The sequence below is a fragment of the Leptidea sinapis genome, chromosome 40, assembly GCF_905404315.1.
Source record: "Leptidea sinapis chromosome 40, ilLepSina1.1, whole genome shotgun sequence".
Taxonomy (NCBI): Eukaryota; Metazoa; Arthropoda; class Insecta; order Lepidoptera; family Pieridae; genus Leptidea; species Leptidea sinapis.
In genome coordinates, this window is record NC_066304.1 from 2145810 (window position 1) to 2166727 (window position 20918).

The following is a 20918-nucleotide window of genomic DNA, read 5'->3' on the forward strand; positions in this document are numbered from 1 at the left end:
CCCGGGGTATATAAGCCGTACTAAGCGTGGCCTACGGCAGTTCTAGTCCTGACTCGAAAGTGTAAAGAAGAAGAAGAAGAAAAGAAGAAGTAGTGAAAAGTGGAAGTGTTCCAAGAGGAAGAAGATAGAAGAGACTTAGTGTTCGGTGCGGTGTGACGCGTTGAAGGTACCGCCGCCCACAAGAGGAACAGCGGCAGACCGGCGAAGTGCAAGTTCAGAAAAAGTGAACGCAAATAAAGACTCGTTCCTATAAGCGGAGTATTATTTCCAATCCCTGACCCAGTCCCGTGTCAGTAAGAAGAATTACAAAAAGATATAAAATTGCATTTTTTTAATGGTTACCTTTTACACAAATATACTTTTAACTCAAGCTAAGCACAGCGCAAAGTTGCTACAGAGTTAAATTATTTTAATTCAGTTGGCTGTAAATGAACAATTTTTCAAGTTGTTAATTTTTTTTTCGGATACTATGCCGTAATTATAACACCCGTGTCGTCGCCACGATTCCCATTTTCATAATGAAAACTCGAAGAAATTGTGGGAGATATGATCATACCCGTCAATTGATGACTAACACAAAAAACTGATATGTGTTATTCTTCAACAAATATAACTCATGTTTCAATTGAACCATTATGTCACGTTCCGACGGAGCTACAAATTATTCGTATCAGTAATTCAGATAATGGGATCCGGGTGACAACAGATTATTGTGTTTCACTGTTGCTTGAAACTCCAACGAACACGACCCAACGATATAATGACATCAAATTATGGAATAATAAGTTTAATACTATCGTTACAATTTCATTTTTATATTAAGAAATGAAGTTTTTCATCTACCCGTCGGAAGTTATTAGTTAAAGCATACACCCAAAATTTTACAAATATACATGTTTCCCATCGAGAAACTTCTTCTAAGTTTCAACCACTTAGCTATCATGTCAAATTAAGTGTTAGTTGCACGACACGCCACAAGTTAGGATATCATCCCCACCATATGTGTGGCGGTCCTCCACAGTGCGGTTTTCAAGGAGCTTTCTTCCGCGTACTACAACGCTGTGGAATGAGCTTCCTTGTGCAGTGTTTCCGGGACGATACGACATGGGTACCTTCAAAAAAAGCGCGTACACATTCCTTAAAGGCCCGCAACGCTCTTGTGATTCCTCTGGTGTTACAAGAGAATGTGGGCGGCGGTGATCACTTAACACCAGGTGACCCGTACGCTCGTTTGTCCTCCTATTCCATAAAAAAAAAGTAATATAATTCATTGGAGCGTACATTACAGCGTCTAACAATTATAGTTTAACGTACTTGATTATTGTAATTAGTGTTGTAACCGTTTTAATCAAAATAAATAAATAAAAAATGTCATCTGATAATATATCAATGCCGTTCATTATCATTCTCTCTTTCAATTAATAATACTAAGCACGAGTCACATTTTTTGAAGTGTAAACTTCTTAACCGGCGTTGAGCACTTTTCTTGGGATGGGTATAAAATGTTAAACTCGCGTCAGGACACCTGACTTGATCAAAAATTCGTAAGGCAGTCATTGATATTATGGATGAAAATGGTTTTGTGAGAGATAAACTTTTTAATGTAAAATAATTGTAATAGCTCTGAAGTGTTCAATTTTTATGTAATATATATTGTCATTTTTGTGTACGAAAGCGCAATTCGTTCAAAATTATCCCTAACCATTCCAAAATATTCAATAATGCATAACGTTAATGTCCAAGTTTTCACTTCTGCCGGCACTCCCAGAGTGTAACCCGTATTTTTTTGGGCAAAATTGCTGGTACTCTGTACTTAAGCTGATGGTTCACTTACTACTCACTACTGCCCAGGAAAGAATCACTTACATCAGAAGAATACTAAAGATATGAGATAGAAGTTTCAATAAAAAAATCAGTTTCTATATATATCATAATTTATTTAATATAAATTTGACACTTCACCTTGACAAACAATCTCATACTGTCCAATAATACACAGCCATAGATTATTAAACTTAAACTAGTTTTCACGAGACTAAGCAGTGGTAAAATTGTGTACAATTTAATTATATAGTGTTGTGCTAGAAGGAATTAAAGTTATCGGCAAAACTCGTGGCACTGGCGAAATGAAAGAGCAGTATTACCAATATGCCGCGCTTGCTCACACTTTCATAAATAGTGATGCGATGTGTTATTATCGTCAGTTAGTTAAAACTGCATCCGAGTTATAAATGTAACCCGAACGAGCGTAACAGCTCAGTCTTAACTTGCAGATTTCGTTTCAATAGATACTTTTTTACTTCCTTTCTTATACTCGAGAAATACTTTCAGTTTCGTGTGCCAGGAGCGTATTGTAAAATTACTGTTATTAATATTCATCCAGTATATTTCTTATTTTCTAATTACATATTCATTAATCTAACAATACTATTTAAATAAAAATTAATAAAATAAAATTTAAATAATATATTAAAATTTATTATCCATACTATTACTCCAACTGTTTATCTCAAAGAAGCAATCACAAAGGTGAAATTTAATGAGGATGATGGGTACAAGGAATAATTAAGCGAATACGTCTTTCGCTAATACCATGGAACTATTGTATAAAATAGTTTAAAGGTCTATCCTTAATGAAAAGTGTTACTATTTAGTATATTTCTCATAATTAATTTGCTGATAATGGTATATATACACCGAGGATGTAGAGGACTCTACTACGAGGAGTATCTCTCTAATTTTCAAACTCTCTGTGAGGCGGTAAAAAGAAAAGGCATAAAATGATATAATTAAAAATTTGTATCTACTTAAAAATATAATATTACAATAGAACTTTTATCGCCTTTTAAAATTTCTCTCAAACTTCTTAGGAAATAATTTTACTAAGAGCTTTAAAAAATATTACAGAACATTTTCTAGGTTTTCCAAAGGCCCTACCTACGTAACTAGTAAAAAACTATATCGCAAGAGTTTTGAGCAAATTAAACCTTTAAGGTTTTGAATCAAATTAAAATAATGAAATAAAATTTTGCCTTATTTTAAAATAATATATTATGTAATAGCAACCCCACTTACGTTTTTTATTCTATTTAATTTAAGGAAATCTTGGCCATAAATAATTTGTAATTGATTGATTTTATTATTATTAATGCTAAGAAAACCATATAAAATTATTTGACAAAAAATTACATTAAATAAGAAGATATTTAAAAAACATTTCGTACATTTATTATATAACTTAGCTGAAATTATTTGAGTGACCGCTTACATATTTTCTAACTACCCTCATGATGTCGAAGTGACAGCTGTCAATGCCCGACGGCTTATAGTCGAGAGTCCAAGTCAGATCACTGTAACGGAGAGGTGCTGTCTGTCACTTTGCAGTATGAAAACCCCCTCGTTCTATTGTTACGTCGTAGGTAACGCCTTTGATTCACATAATCTCCTTTTAATGACCGTGACGAACTTCTACTAAGCTACGAGTGCCGTGCATCGAGCTGGAAGTCAGGGATCGGAGGCAGGTAGAGGCGAGAAAATCTAAGGTTAGTGGTCACAAATTTATCATTGGCCTGATTTTGCACATTGAAGTAGGGCTTAAAGAGGACTCACATTAATTCCTCAAACAAATAATCAAATACAGTCCAATTAAATATAATTATATAGAACAACAATGTAATAATTAAATATTTATGTCTAGATACTTGTTTTACGGTAATATCACCAATAATTATTAATAATGCTCTCATCAGCTCAATATTACTGATAGTATCATGTTTACATTACTTAAAATTACTGAGACTAGCATTAAATCTTGATATACAATCCGGGCACCTATAACAAAAAAATAGAGAATTTAATTAATTCATAAGAGTCAAACGAATAAAAGTAGGAAAACTATCAGTAATGTTTAATGTAGACATTCTTAAAAACTAATACAATGTCTTATTTTGAGTCGATCTTTTATGGAAATACAGCTGAACAAATTTAAACAGAAATATCTAATATAAGAAACTCCTCCGATTGAAACGATTTGTATGAAATTTTGTGTACAAATCGGGTAGGTCTGAGAATCGACCAACATCTATTTTTCATTCCTAAATGATAATGGTAACCCACGCCAAAATTTTTTTTTTTTATTCTTTTGACAATTTTTTTTATTTTTATCTGATAATGATTGAGAATTGAAAAATAGATGCAATCGCCCTTCTACGACCTACTATTTTTGCATTGCAAATTTTTATATTATTCTGTTCCATGCACAGATCACAATAGGGTTACAAGATGGCAATCGAATACAATAATGATTGTAATACGATAAATTTTATGTAAGGACGACATATTTGGTATTTGGTTTGGGAATGTGACTGTAGCCAAAGTATATGAAAGCACAGGGATTATTACAGTTCAATAAAGAAATCAAAGTTACTTACAAATTCTAGCTTCTATACATATTTAGATAGATAAGTACGAGAGAACAAGGTCATTAGGACTGAAGTTTTCCGGACAACCGGCGGCTCGACACTGAGAACTGCCTCGCATCTCACTCGGAGGGCGCCAGTAACATCTGATGGCACGGAGAGTCTGAGAATACGCCACGAAGCTCGAAGACCCCCGGACTGAACTGCGCTTAGTTCAGTGCGATGCCATAGCTCAGGCTGTTAAATGACAATTACACTTTAATAAATTAAAAAGTTACGCTTTAATAGAAAACTGAATGAATACACAAATCAAAAAACTCGTACCGGCGACCCCTCGCGTTCCTTGCGAACTGAATAAGTGTAATATATTCAGCTATAGGTTCACTATCGCTCAGGGGGCGATTGAGAGGACTATGCTCGTAGTTTCCCTGCGAATCAGAAATGAGGAGATCCGTAGGATAACCGAAGCTACCGACACAGCCCAGATGGTTGCGAAACTGAAGTGGCGATGGGCAGGGCACATAGCTCGACGAATAGATGGTCGTTGCGACCACGTACCGGAAGATGTAGTGTTGGTAGGCCCCCACAAGATGGACCCACGATCTGGTGAAGATCGCCAGAGTAGGTTGGATGAGGGCAGCGCAGGACCAATCGTCATGTCGATCTTTGGGGGAGGACATTGTCCGGCAGTGAGTGGACGTCTTCCGGCTGAAATGTTGAATTCAGTTATAATAAAAGGTGTTTCAACCCAGAAGCCTCTTTCTTAACTTGCACAACTAAATAAACATCCTCGCTGACTGGATGTGTCGTGTTCCTCTGCAGTGCGGTTTGCAAAGACTCCATGCGCTACAGAAATAAGAAATGAACTACCATGTGGCGTACTTATAGTTCGATACATTAAATGAATCTATATCGCTATATCTACCTAAAAGGCCGACAACGCTCCTGTGATTCCTGGTGTTGCAACATGATCGGCGTTGATAATCACTTGTCATTAACTAACCCGTACAGTCATTACTCTTGTGTACCTCATAAGAAAATCACAAGCCCTTATAGATTTATATTTTTATATGAAAATAAGGGACGATACCAACAGGACGTTCAGCTGATGGTAATTGATACACCTTACCATTTCAATGCAGTGGCACTCAGGATTCTTGAAAAACCCAAAATAATTCTGAGCGGCACTGCAATTGCGCTCGTCAACTTGAGACATGGTGTTAAGTCTCATTCACCCAGTAACTTCACTAGCTACGGCGCCCTTTAGACCGAAACACAATAATCTCTTAAGACAACTAAAAATCTCTAAATATTACCTAGCAAAAATTTTCCCATTGTACTTTAATTGATTTTCACGCTCAGAAACGCATGATATTAAATACCTCGCTGCAAAGTTTACCTCTCCAAACATCAGTCGACTTACCTTAATAATTTCCTGAGAACACTAAAGCAAGCTATTTCATTTCACATTATATCCCAGCACTTCGAATCCAAGCGAATAGGGCGCTTGACGTCACATAATAGCATCCAATTTATTGCAACAAAGACTTTACTATCAAGATGGGTGATAATGTCTTGTGCTCCTTGTAACTGAGATCTACATCTAAATCACTGTAATATGTCCTTAACGGCTTGCAAGATTGGATTCACAATAATTCCCTAACATTGTGTCCTAATTTTTCCTATCCTATAGAGTCGTAATAGCACCATTATAACTATAAATAATTTCTATTGTATGTGCTTATAAATAACGTTCTGCATTTATTTTTTTGTTTTTAGGATCGCTTGAACGTTAAGTCTCTAACAAAGAGTCCCACTGGCAAACGAAACAAACGCTATATTAAATGCTTCTATGGACTTGATATTTATTGGCAAATGTATCATTATAACCTTAGATTAAGGCTTGGTCTCCGCTGGGCTCCAACTAGATACCGCACTACCTAAGAAAATTAGCTTTTTTATTACGGCAACTATTAGATGCTTGTGTGCGTGGCATTTTACACTCAATGGCATCTTTCAAATTCTGTAAGATATACTTCGTGCTATTTTACATAGAAATTAATAAAATACAAAATACTTACTGATGCTATATGATTCCAGTGTCTTTCTTTTTTCTTGTAGTATTACTTTTACAAAGTCTTACTAGTATTTTCTTTGATTGACGCGAGTGTTACACATTAAATAAAACACTTTTAAAGGATTAGATTAAATAGATGTCCCCCTGAAAATGAGATCTGGAAAGGTCTTGAAACGTCGGGTTAGCTAAAAAAAAATATGTAACTTTTACGCAAAAATCTAATGTAAAAACAGTTACAATTACACGCGTTTTTATCGTTTAAAAAGTTTTTATCTTACTGATAAATAATATTGTAAAAAAATATGAATCGTGAAAAACTACAAAGTAATATTAACTGTAGTAAATAGCGTAATAAGACTTGGCAATTGTAATTTAATTCATACAATCACGATTTCATTGAATTTCATTGAACTTGTAATAAATTAGTTGTAATCTCAGATTAAAAAATAATTAACAAAAAAATCAACCGCCTTCAAAAACACTATTTCAAAGCAATAGATATAATGTGCACTTAAAATTATAAAATAATTGCGTATTTTTATACAATCTAATTAATTAATCTAATTCTAGTTACGATTATTGTTATTTTTGGAATCGGTGTCCTTCCGCCGCGACCCGCTCTCGCCTCTCGCCTCTCGCCTCCTCACGACTCAAGCACATCTCACCTATAACTATGTATGTAGTAACAAACCTATCTTGGATGACACCGCACATAATTATTATTATATTAATCCGTAGGAGAACAAAAGTAAGAAATATGAACAAATGATTGCGAAACTGAAGTGGCAGTGGGCAGGGCACATAGTTCGACGGACAGATAGGGTAAAAAAAGTCCACGAACGACAACAACATACCGGAAGACGCTGTGTTGGTAGACCCCCAACAAGCTGATGGACTGACGATCTGGTCATGATCGCCGGAATACGTTGGATGAGGGCAGCGCAGGACCGATCGTCGTGGAAATCTTTGGGGGAGGTCTTTGTCAGTGTACGTCTGCCGGCTGATGATTATGATAATACAATATATTGCATAATAATATATCTATTTTATTCTATTATTATACACATTAAAATGTCACCCACCTTTTGTAGTTCGTCGTTAATATACCAATTAATATCCGACGCAGGTAAAGAGTAATCTGAACTACAATTGAGGACTATCTGGTCTCCAGGCTTCGCTAATTTCGGTGCTCCATAAATAACTGGGTCTTTATCCGGCATAGCTGTAAGAAAAGAGGAGATCAGTATATCTCGGAGATTTATTTGGATCAAACATCGGGAGTCACGTTGTTGGTATCCTCCATGTTGTTTTAAGTCGATCGGTGCGCACAACCGGCGCGGGCGCTAGCTTGAAGACGAATGCGACTTCTCGATGAGCGCTCTACTGATGGACAATAATAACTAACTTCAATCACGTCACCGACAGTGACGTATACAGTGACAACTTCAAACACACTTTGAAAGATGACGTTCGCCATCAGTTCAGCCCAATACACAGAGTAGAATATAACCATACAGGCCATATTACTTTTATATTCTAATTCTCCGAGATATATATACATTTACCAAGCATTTACCAATTTGTGTCTATCCCAATCGTCTCGCTTTATCGTTTCATCAAGTTTCAAATCACAACGATTCTAAAGAAGTTTCACTTCAATTATTAGATGCTTGTAAATGCGGCATATATTAGATATTTCTGCAGATTAAACATAGCAAACAGATGGAACCAGCACGTGTGCGATAATTCTTGACTAACAATCGCTACGAAAGGGTACTCGAGGAGCGTAAGTAATTAAACTTATACGAAAGCCTGGCAAACTTGATTCTTGGTAAAGTCATGCAATTAACAGAATGCTGAGAAAGATCAAACTATATTGAATACTACGAGTATTACCTAGGGAATTAAAAAGTCAATGATATTGTCGTCAAAGATATTGTTAATAAGGTTTTTTAAAACCACTTTACCTATTGATATTGATACATTAAAAAATAAAATGGATTATTTTATATAGAAAGAGGTAGTTTTCATATCATGTCACCTGATTGTTTTTATCTATTACCTACAGATACATTAGTAAAAATGGGAAAATAATTGTCGATAATATTATGTTAGAAGTAATTTAATTACCTTGTTGTCTGTCATTGTACTTGATAAATAAATAAAAGCACTGCACATATACTTGAAAATTATTTTTGGAATTTTTCAGTACGAAACGGTAATAGTGTTTGTAAAATATACTATCTGATGCTGATACCCCGAGACCCCGGAGTCCTTTCACCTGAAAATATGCACAAAATAGTCCCGAAAAATAGCACCTGTGTCTTTTACTTTACGTTACTGATTATGCGCAAAGTAGAAGCGGAAAATAAAACCTGTTTCTTTACTTTTAGTTTCAGATCATCTTTCAACAAATCTGGAAGCAAAAATTATATACCACTAACTAGTTACTCAGCATTAACCTCAGCTATAATTTCTACGTTTTTCCTTGTTGCTCAATATTGTACATAGTAACCAATGACGTTCTATACATATACGTTCTATACGTACACAAAATACAATATTACTAATGATTCTCCACTGGGCCTTTAAAAAATAAATATTAAAAAGAGCGACTCTAACACTCTCAGGCTCTTTAATTATAAATGTTTACTGTACGATTAGCTGACCCAGCAAACGTTGTATTGCCATATAAAGTAATTAAAAAGTTTTTGGGATATAAAAAGTAGATGCAACCGATTCTCAGACCTACCAAATTTATTTTATACAATTATTGTATACGATTGCCATCTTGCAACCCTATAGCGGATTTGTGGATGGAACAGAATAATATAAAATCGCAATACAAAAATAGTTGTAGATCGTAGAAGGGCAAAAATTTGAAGATGTATCTATTTTTTAATGCTGAAACATAAAAAAAATAAAAACAAAAAATTTAGGGGTAGCCCCTTAACATTTAGGGGGATGAAAATTACATGTTGTCCAATTCTCCACCCTAGCCGATATGTACGCTAAGATTCACGAAAATCGGTCGAGCCGTTTCGGAAGAGTTCAATTACGTATACGTGACACGAGAATTTTATATATTAGATAGATATAGCATTGTAATTCATATTTTTATAAAAAATAAGCCCGCTGATTACTTGCGCCCGTTCTTCTCATGTCAGAGGCAGTCTTTTTTGAATGGGTAGTTCTTGACGTTCAACAATAGATTTAGAATCCTATTTTGAATAAAAATATTTGAATTTGATAACTTGTTATCCAACCTCTAAAACTGAAGTACAATATGCAATAAAATAATTTGAAATACGCATTGTCATTTTCAGTCTTAGTTAAAGGATTGGTCTTCGCTGCGCTCCAACTACATACCACAGGCGTAGTCGCAAAGTGCGGCAACTAATACTACGCCCAAGTGAGCGTTCTCGAACTAGTCTCGAACAATGTATGACTTTGACGTGCCCCATGTTCTGATAAACTTTTCTAATAATTGAAACTAAAATAGTTGCGTGGTAAAACTATGTAAAAATAATACTACAAGAAATAAGAAGGACACTGGGATCACATATCATCAGTAAATATATTGTATTTTATTAATTTCTTTGTAAAATAACACAAAGCGTATGTTACAAAATTTGATAGATGCCATTGAGTGTCAAGATGCCACGCACACAAGCATCTAATAGTTGCATAGAAATCGATTAACTGGCAACATTAACCTTGACAGACTCTGACTATGCGAGGCTGCATTATCACTTGTCAGTTCAGACTTCACATTAATAACACGCATCATGCACGCAGTGTTTGTATTCTCTTTGCTTATTGTTTGTTTATTTTGCAGTGTTAAAATGGCAACTGGACGAAGTTTATCTGAAAAGCCACAATACAAATTAGAAGATGCGCCGCAATTATTTGAGAAGTTTATCAAAGATTACGACAGAAAGTACGCGAATGACGAAGACAGAAAGATTCACTACGACGCATTTGTGAGAAGATTAGAGAAAATAAACAAAGCGAACGCTTCCAATACAGCGACCTTTGACATTAATAAATTCGCCGATTACACACCGGAGGATAGTAAACATTTGTTTGGATTTAAGAAACGTGAGTACTTAACTGTAACATTAAACATGTTTATTGTTTTTATTAACTTTAAATACAAACAAAGCTGTGACTTTAGATTACCAGTGGGAGGCTCCTTTGCACAGGATGCCGGCTAGATTACTGTGAAGCAGTGATGTGTAAGCATTACTGTGAAGGGCACTGTAGCTAGTGAAATTACTGGCCAAATGGGATATAAAATCTTATGTCTCAAGGTGACGAGCGCAATTATTGTAGTGTCGCTCAGAGTTTTTGAGTTATTCAAGAATCCCGAGCAGCACTGCATTGTAATGGGCAGGGCGTCTCAATTACCATCAGCTGAACGTCCTGCTCGTCTCGTACCTTATTTTCATAAAAAACGCAAACAATTAAAATAATTATATTTTTTCAACTTCCAGGTACATGAATCATAATATCGTGGTTGATGATGACATTTTTTAACACAATATAATAATATAATCGACGACCCATATAGCCGAATGGTTAGTGACCCTGACTTCTAAGCTAGAGGTCCCGGGTTCGAATCCCGGTAGGTGCAATCATTTATATGATGAATATGGATGTTTGTTTCTGAGTCATGGATGTTTATATGTATTTATGTATATTTAAGTAAGCATATTGTATTAAATATATCGTTGTCTTGTACCCATAGTACAGGCTATGCCTAGTTTGCGGCAAGATAATTTGTGTAAAAGTGTGTCAATATTATATATTATTATTATAATCCATGAATACTTATTTTAAATCTGAATTTAAAACAGTCTGTACACCTGAAAGTTATGTCAATGTAAATTATAAAGATAATTAATTAATATGCGTTTTTTATTTACCTAAAAACTTACAATAATAGACAGTATACATTATTTTAAAACAAGGTTACTAAACTTTTGAATTTGGTGCTAATCTGAACATAAATATTACGACATAATATGGGATTGGTCTCCGCTGCGCTCCAGCTAGATATCGCAACTAAGAACAATAGCTCTTTTTGTTACGGCAACTATTACATGCCTGTATGCGTGGCATCTTTCAAATTTTGTAACGCTTCGTGTTATGTTACATTAAAATTAATAAAATACATAATATTAACTGATGATATGTGATCCCCGAGTCTTCCATAATACGTAATCATAAGCGTCTTTCTTATTTCTTGTAGTATTATATTTACAAAGTTTTACTACGCAACCCGGCATTTTAGTTTCAATTATTATTAGCAAAGTTTAACAGAACATGTGGCATAGATAATAACACCAAAGTTGATCTCTGCGTCAAGTTATTTACTAGTTCACTATGACACAACGTAATTTAAATTGATTTAGTAAACTGTTTATCCGATGTATATCAAAACCATAGATATTTTTTTATCAAAAATATTTTAATCTGATTACATATTGGATTAGGGATTGGACTCCGCTGCGCTCCAACAAGATACCGCAGGCGTAGTCGCAAAGTGTGGCAATTAATACTACGCCCAAGTGGGTGTACTCGAGCTAGTCTTGAACAATGTGTGACGTTGACGTGCCACATGTTTTATTAAACTTTGTCAATAATTGAAACTAAAATGCCGGGTTGCGTTGTAAACTTTTGTAAAATAATACTACTAGAAATAAGAAAGACACTGGGATCACATATCATACAAAATACTTAATTTTGTATTTTATTAATTTCAATGTAAAATAACACGAAGCGCATGTTACAAAATTCGAAAGATGCCATTGAGTGTCAAGATGCCACGGACACAAGCATCTGATAGTTGCCGTAATGAAGAAGCTACTGTTCATATGTAGTGCGGTATCTAGTTGGAGCGCAGCGGAGACCAATCCTTAATCTAATGATCACATATTGAAAAGTATTATAAAGTAGTTGCTGTCCGCATTATATTATATTAGAGTAAAAGAAACCACAATCACAACACCTTTATAAATTCCCTTAATTAATGCGAATTATTTCCAACTTGAAATTAAATAATAGTTTTGTTTTTCTTTGTCAGAAGTGATCTTCTAGAACCGTCTATGATAATATGTATAATAATTATAACAGATATATAATAACAATAACAATCAATATAATTAATTGACAACACAGTTATTAATATCAACTTAACTCTTGATGGCGAAACGTGAATCGACTTAAGCGATGGTTGACTCAGCTGATAAGCTATTTATCGTCCAATTGAATTTATTTTTAAGTAATTGATGGGCACTCTCACGCATTTTTATAAATTTGTTTCAACGTCTCAATATAATTAATAAAAGATATTTGAGACTAGGCATACTTACTAGAGAGGTGCCGATTATGACTTTGACCGACTAGTCGATTAGTTGTTTGTAAAGATGCCAGCTGGTCGAATAGATATATTTTTTTCAACAAGTTTAATTTTATTTTAATGTATACTACATTTATAGAATGTATACACTGATTATTAAATAAAAATATTACTAAACAAACAAGGATTTTATTTATTGTAATTCCTCCTAAATTTTCTTGACAAATACAAGGTAAGAAGGATAGTCGACTTTTTTTGTTGAATAATCGCCAACTAGTGGCCGACTATGATAGTTGCCGGATAGTCGGCTTTACTGATTAGTCGCAGACTAGTCGGCACATCTCTAAATGACATACCTAAAATGCGTCGTCAGCCTAGCAAAACTCTCTAAGAAAAAGCGATTCACTCGATTGAATGAAACGTGCAGTCATTGATAGATTGACAGATGACGGCTGTAATCTTGTAAAATACAGAGAGGGAGCCGAAATCCACTACGATTTAAGCAAACTGTTCGCTTTCAAACTTAGCAGGATTATACTTCGTCGCCTATGGCCATTATTTACTAGTATTTCAAACTTATGTCAAATCACTGCATGTTTCATACAAAACTAAATTTCAATTTTTGCTAAGGCAGTCCCGCCTCTTATTACGTAGTATTTACATCCTCTTTGTAGCTAGTGCTATCATTCGTCAAGTACACATATTATGTGTTGTCGGTGTTTTAATTCATATGAATCTTACAAAAGATATTTAAAAATATAACATTTTAATTATATATTTAACAGTCCCCCTGAAGACGATGACCTAAATGTTACAAAAGATCGCTTACAATGTTCTAATATTAATACATATTATATATCTACACAGATTTTAAATGTACAATATTCAAATTATTTTCAGGGTTCCTTGCTCTTGAAGTTATATTTACGCGCAATTTTCGCGTTCAAATAATATCTCACATCAAGTAGTTAAGACATTAGCAAGGTAATCATTTCTCTATAAAGCTTTGACTCATTTACCTAGAAATGCACACAATTTACATTCACAGACTTTCAGAGATTCACAGACCGTGTTAAGTTCAAAGAATGGATATTTGGTAAACCGCCAACGTCAATGAAAGTCTTCTAGTTAAATATGTCTGTGATACCTTATTTGAAACTAGATTTTCTTGCATAGAAATTAATGCTTACACACTACTGTTTCACGGCAGAAATAGGCGCTGTTGTGGTAACCATAATCTAGCCGGCATCCGGTGCAAAGAAGGCTTCCACTGGTATGGGCTTGAGAAAAAAAAATTGAGTTTCAGTTTTAAGTGTGGGGAACCCGCAAAATTAATTGTTTTTCTCTATTGTGTGTGAATATCATAATGCGGTTCACAGAATACATCTACTTATCAAGTTTCAACAGTTTTAATAGATTTGGAAAAAAGTGGCTGTCACATACGGACGGTCAGACAGACAGACATGACGAATCTATAAGGGTTCTGTTTTTTGCCATTTGGCTACCGAACACTAAAAATGGTATATTCTAACGACTGGACGACAGAAGAGTTACCTCAATTAAGACGGTTCTATTATTATTGTGATATAAAAAAAAATATTTTCTTACAACTATGATCCATCGATTGTTATACTATTTAACTAGCTTATAATCTAATTGTGTCCATTTCGCTGGGCGAATTTAAAAAGGAATTAAATTTTAACAATAAAATAATAGAATAAACCATCTGGGATAAATTTTGATTCGAATGGTGGTAGTTTCATGTCGATACGATCAGTAGTTTAGGCGTGATTATCATTAAGTGATAAAAAACAGTTTATTTTTTAACTAGTTTATAATCTTATTCTGTGAGTAATAATATTTGCGAAGAGACATATTTATTTTTATTGAATGACCAACATAAGGACAGGCCCCGCTGTCGGCTATCGTCATTTAATTCTATTTTTATAACATTAAAGCTAATAATAGGTACTCGTATATATATAATATAAAGATTATACTCTTACGGCTGTTTTCAAGAACTTATCTCTTGTTACGGATACTTTGCTATCACCGTTTAATGATAAGATCTTATCTATCCATAGCTATGTCCAATATAGTTATATTATTAGTTATAGTCCAATGCTTTATGTCGATAGGTTATTGAAATGTAAGTAAGCGTAAAAGGATAGATTTGTCTACATCTATTAAGTTAAACTAAGGATACATATTTTATTGAAAACGGCCGTTAGTCGACTCGAGTTTTTTATCCGAGCAAGGGCTACATAGCCGAGAGCGTGTGTCAATAATTAAAGAACCTGAAATAAAAAGGGGCCTTAAGAAATTTCAACTTCAAAAAATCTTTCATAATATATTTTGTGCATTTAGAGATTTTGTCGAGCTAAGCGACTCCACGATCGGTATTTATCAAGTGAGTATTAAAAGGTTAGTCACGTACTACGTTCATCAGTTTGGTTCCTCTATGTTACATCCGTCAATATTATCGATACAAGCAGTTTGAAATGAACAAAGAAATTAAGGCTGAGATCTATATAGCGTACTTACTATATTTGCTAAGACTCTACTAACGTAAAACTCAGCTGAGTGTGATAAAACGCGAACTTGCCTTTTGTATTGGGCTGTCTTAGCTTAAGCTCAGTATAATTTCAGTCATCAAATTACTATAAAAACGAAATCAAACATTATACTATGCTTGCACTCAACTGAGTCACGTGAGTAAAGTCTAAGTACGCTCTATAGAACTCAGCCTATAAGTGTAAATAAGAATAGTAGCTACAAACTACAGGGCCTGAATCATATCAGATTTTGATACTGATGATATCCTAACTTGTGGCGTGTCGTGCAAAGGTGTAATTCGGCGGCAGGAATCAGGTGACACAGCTATTCGGAACATTCTCAGTGATAAATGCGGTAGAAAACACACAATGAAGCGACGTCTCTACGCAACGCTAAGTGATCTAGCCGTTCATAGAGCACTGGGTCCCCGACAATTCGAGCTGCTCTGCGTTGCACGCGGTCAAATGGATCGAGCTGATACTGGGGTGCGCCAGACCAGAGATGACAGCAATACTCCATGTGTGGCTGCTCTTTGTACAGCGCTAGAGTGTGGGCCGGTTGGAAGTATTGCCGTGCTCAATTAATACTTCTTCGAAGCCAAAGCCTTCCAGATGGTCACCGAATTGGCAATCCCTCGAGATTTATACCGAGTATTCCGAAACTAGGCGAGGCTTTAAGAGAAGTGTTGTCGTAGAGCGGTAATACGACAAATGGGGTATTTTCAGTAGTAAAAGCGCAAACTTGAGTCTTTTGGTTGGTTAAATTGGACAATGTCCAATTTACCCCATTCCGTGACCTTCTCAAGAGAGGACTTGATAGAAGACACGAATTTCTCCCGGCACTGGTCAACGATTTCCCGAGAGAGACCTGCATGGCCCGAGTATGTCACCGTCACCAGTGCGTGACCAACATATCATTGATATGCAGAAGAAACAGCGTGGAAGATAGCACACAGCCTTCGGGCACTCCAGCATTCGCGGGCTTCGGGTTCGAGTAATAACCGTCGACAACGACCTGTATCTTACCGCAACTACTTTTATGAAAAATTCTCAATTGTATCGTTTCGATTCAAAATTACCTTCGAAAGTCCTATAATAATCCTTCATTTAAGTTTAATAGGTTATAATAAACATTTCTTGTAGATGTTTATAAACCATAACTTCTCCTGTGGCTTCAATACTTAGTTCTGTTGTGCATAAATAATCAGTTTCAATACTAAACATCTGTGCCTGAACTTTGAAGTTCACTAAATCTCAAGCTATGTTATCTAAGTATAGATAAAGTTGTGTTGTTATTCATTAAGTATTAAGTAAACTATGAATTCTCCACAACGAAATAATAATAATAAGTTATTGATTTAACGTATGCGTTTATTTTTTCAAAACTCTACTTTATGGATTTTTTTTAATTTTTATGAAAATAAGGGATGAGACGAGCCGGACGTTTAGCTGATGGTAATTGATACGCCCTGCAAATTACAATGCAGTGCCACTCAGGATTGTTGAGAAACCCAAAACTTCTTAGCGGCACTACAATTGCGCTCGTCACCTTGAGACATAAGTTGTTAAGTCTCATTTGCCCAGTAATTGCACCAGCTACAGCGCCCTTCAGACCGAAACACAGTAATGATTACACATTACTGCTTCATGGCAAAAATAGGGCGCCGTTGTGGTACCCATAATCTAGCCGGCATCCTGTGCAAAGGAGCCTCCCACTCTACTTTATGGATGTTAATCTGTTTTTTTTTTAAATCTTTAGATTATCTACAGAACCTAGAACATACATTCCACTATGAACTTCAAAAATAGAACTGCTGTCAGCTGTGAAGAGTGTTATGTTAAAAAAAAAATGCTGTGGCCATGTGACGTTCTAAACAGCCAGTGTGAACTTCTTTGAGCGGAATAAGTCAAAACAATTACGCGGTGAGTATCGTATTTTAGATTTAAAAAGTCGACATAAATTGGCGGGATAATAATCGGTTAACTAACACTTGTTATATACGTATGTACATTTATATATATAATATGTACATATGTACCGTTCACACAAATAGTATGTAATTGCTGTTAGATGTTACAAAATATTGAATACACCACATCATTATCTCGGTCGTTTATCAAATGGATTCCGAGCCCTTACACAATTTATTGAATCTCAAATGGTTGCTTTTATGGCTCGGTTTATCTCAACGTTCACATCACACTTTATCAAATATTGGAGAAATTCATAACCGACAATGTCTCAAGGTAACGGACTAGATATTTGATATTAAAATCCGGTAAGGTGATGGTACCTAATTCTATTTTATAAGTGTAGAAGGGGTTGGTAATCTAAACGCACTTAATAAAATTGTAATATCTGTATTTTACAGTTTCCACTAATAATTATAAAAATTACTGACTCAATACAATTTGGGCAGCGTTACCCCTTCGAATTCACAATAAGTAATGCCTACTAGATTTTTTTTTTGCACCCAGACAATGGGAAAGGAATACTCTCCGGGATAACGACGGTAGGGAGGTTGTGAATGCTCATGCATACCAACGCAGCCTAAGTCTGCATTGGTTATGTGGGACTCACATAAGAACCTAAGTGCCTACCCACTAAAGACCATCTGAGGTTGGCTTTGGCCAATGTGGCCTCTAAGCCTTCATCGGAGGCGACCATCTCTTGGGGAAGACAGGCGCAAGCCGCACTCCCTTGGGAGTATTCGCTGGGATTGCACAGAAGTTTATCCAGCTTTTATCACCTGTGACGATGTCAAATACAGCATTTGAGTCACCGCCGTCAATACTTATCTAACATTTGGCGACACCAGTCCATGCGAAGGTGTTTCTGGTCGTCGGTTAAAGTGTGGGGAATCCATCTGGTACAAAGCTTCCTGACGCATGAATGTTCGTGTAATATTTTTTGAACTTGCCTCATACCAATGCCTAGGCTTGCCCGTATCTGCTGATAGGTCACTCTTATCTTCCTCTATCATGCGTCGCATAGCACTGATGTTATCTTCAGTAGTCGCTGTTAAAGGACGTCCCTCACGCGGATCATCGTCGAGATTGCTACGTCGTAAACTAGTTAAACCAATTGTAAATAGTGACACGAGATGGGGCTTCATTAAGAAATGCTAATCGGAGCCTATCATAACTTTGTTGTTGAGTAAGCCCACAACGAAAGTCATAATGAATCATTGACCGAAAATTTCCTCTCGTTAGGTTAATTTTCAAGTGTAACAAGAGTTTTAGATTTGTTGCCAATTCACAAAAATAAATGGAAAATTAATTCAAATTACAACATTAGGTTACCAAAGAGTTTTAAAATTGAAATTGAAAAAAAGTTTTCATTAGCAATGTTTCTAATGAAAACTATTCTAAACAATTTCAGTGTTACCCACGTAGTGCCGCTCACAATTTTTTTTCGGGTTTTTCAAGAATCCTGAACGGCACCACATTGTAATGGGCAGGGCGTATCAATTACCATCTTTACGTTCTGCTCGTCTCGTCCCTTATTTTCATTTAAAAAAATCTAAACTTGCCTTAACCATATGACCGTAACCATATGAGCTCCATCTATTCACCAGTAGCTAATCAAATAACACTCTTCAGTATTCCTATTGTAGTTTCTACAAAAATACCAAAATTATTTTCACTGAAAACGTGACTCTGTAAAAATACAGGATTCTTTCTGAGAACGCTACGTCATCATATCAAAAAGTTAATATGAAACATGATACAATATTGGGACTCGCATTTTCTATTTTATACTTTAGTGTATCCAATCTCACACTGTTATGATAGTTCCTGGAATATACTATGTAGACCTTACAAAAATGATTTTATAATAAATAAAGTAACATCGTAAACATTTGTCGAGAAGCTATCACTAATTACATAATTTTTTTGAACAAAGCATATGCTAATTAATCGGTAACTTTCGCACGAATTATGTTTAAAATAGTAGTCATATTTGACTTCTAAACACGAAGCAAAGTGTATAAAGTGAAACCTGAGTTATCTAGTAATTACAAACTATATAAAACACTAATTCCTATCAAAATCAGTTGGCATTTTAGCATTTATTGAGACTGACTGTAAACGAGAAATTTCCTTTTACATGTACAAATATATAATATAAAACTCTATACAATAGCTAATTTTAAGTTCACAATTTCCCAATTTATATGTACTTATACCAAAATTTAAGAAAGATGCTGGACTTAACGCTAATTCACAAATTCAAAATTACCCCGCACATACGATCTCCGTTTGTCTTCACTATCCGTCCACTGCTCGATAATACAGCACCTTACAAACATTGAGTCTCTTGTACATACATCTCACAATCTCTACTTCCATACGTATTTAGATTCAGTAAATTGAATGAAATAATAATTTAGAATGACCATTCAAAAGCGCTTAGTTTAAGCCTATTTCAATAAAGTTTTATCGACTTATCTCGACTTGAAATGACGTCTTTGATGAGTAACTTCAACGATATAAAATTAAACAGTCGAACTGTATATTTATATAGATTAAATAGCTTGGCAATGAGTTTCAAATTTTCCGGTAAAATATTTGACATTCATAAGTGTCATTTTGATATAACTGAATATTGTCCATTGAAATGTTACAATTTAAGGACCGAACATTGCATTTTTAATAGGGCGCAATTTTATTTTTGGGACATGTGTGGAAATAGAAGTTTAACCCCAAGTTTGTGGGGTTGCAGGCCTTGTCGCCCGGCGGCCATCTTGGAAAAAGGGGTGCAAACACCTTTTTTCGATATCTCGGAATCTATGCGTCCTACAAAAAATCGTTGCGACATAATTTGTAGCAAATTGCTTTGCCTACAAATATGTTCCACAACTTTTTAACCTTAACTTAATATTAAAGAAGTTATAAGCAAAAAAGTGAGAAAATTTCTATAAAAAATTTTTCTTTTTTTGCTCTATATTTTTTTTTTAATATATTTTTTTTTATACAAAAAATATCTCAGGCCAATTTTGTAGATAGTCTTTTGAGGAAAATTTTTCTATATTTCTATTTTAATTTCCTTCATTTAAAACGCATGGTTCGACAATGCTCATGAGCATTGTAACGAGTTTTTGTAGGACGCATAGTCTTCGAGATATCGCGAAAAAGGTGATTGCACCCCTTTTTCCAAGATGGCGGCCGGGGGACAAGGGCTGCAACCCCACAAACTTGGGGTTAAGGTTCTATAGACCACACTTTACACATGTCCCAAAAATAATATTGCGTCCTCTAAAAAATGCAGAGCTCATATAACAATTCAATGGATTAATATAGTATATTACGGACCTAGGGACAGAAGTAGGTCGTTCTCATCTGCGGAATGTTGTCACCCGAGCCAAAGGCGATACAATCGCGGGTGTTAATTCCCTACTTATCTCACGTGGTGCTTGTGCAATTTTTCTGCTTTGATATATTGTTGGATACCTTTTAGAGTATGTGATATTTCCACTTCCGGCGTTGAATGTTTAGATCGT

The 20918-nt window shown here is 35.1% G+C and overlaps 1 protein-coding gene and 1 long non-coding RNA gene across 3 annotated transcripts in view; one reads left to right on the forward strand and one right to left on the reverse strand.

Annotated features, from left to right (window-relative positions):
* Nucleotides 1-1967: 1967 nt before the first annotated feature.
* The window catches only part of LOC126976347 (uncharacterized), a 500519-nt gene continuing 481568 nt past the window's right edge, over nucleotides 1968-20918 (reverse strand). The window contains exon 6 of the mRNA XM_050824648.1: nucleotides 1968-3831. Coding sequence (XP_050680605.1) covers nucleotides 3746-3831 — 86 coding nt within the window. The 3' untranslated portion in view covers nucleotides 1968-3745. The remainder of the gene's footprint in view (nucleotides 3832-20918) is intronic.
* Nucleotides 10246-20918, forward strand: part of LOC126976348 (uncharacterized) — a 215488-nt gene continuing 204815 nt past the window's right edge. The window contains exons 1-2 of one of the 2 annotated variants that reach the window (XR_007731887.1): nucleotides 10246-10596; nucleotides 10992-11405. This is a non-coding gene — a long non-coding RNA (uncharacterized LOC126976348). Of the gene's footprint in view, nucleotides 10597-10991; nucleotides 11406-20918 lie in introns of those variants that run through there. The other variant, XR_007731886.1, reaches the window with a different exon arrangement.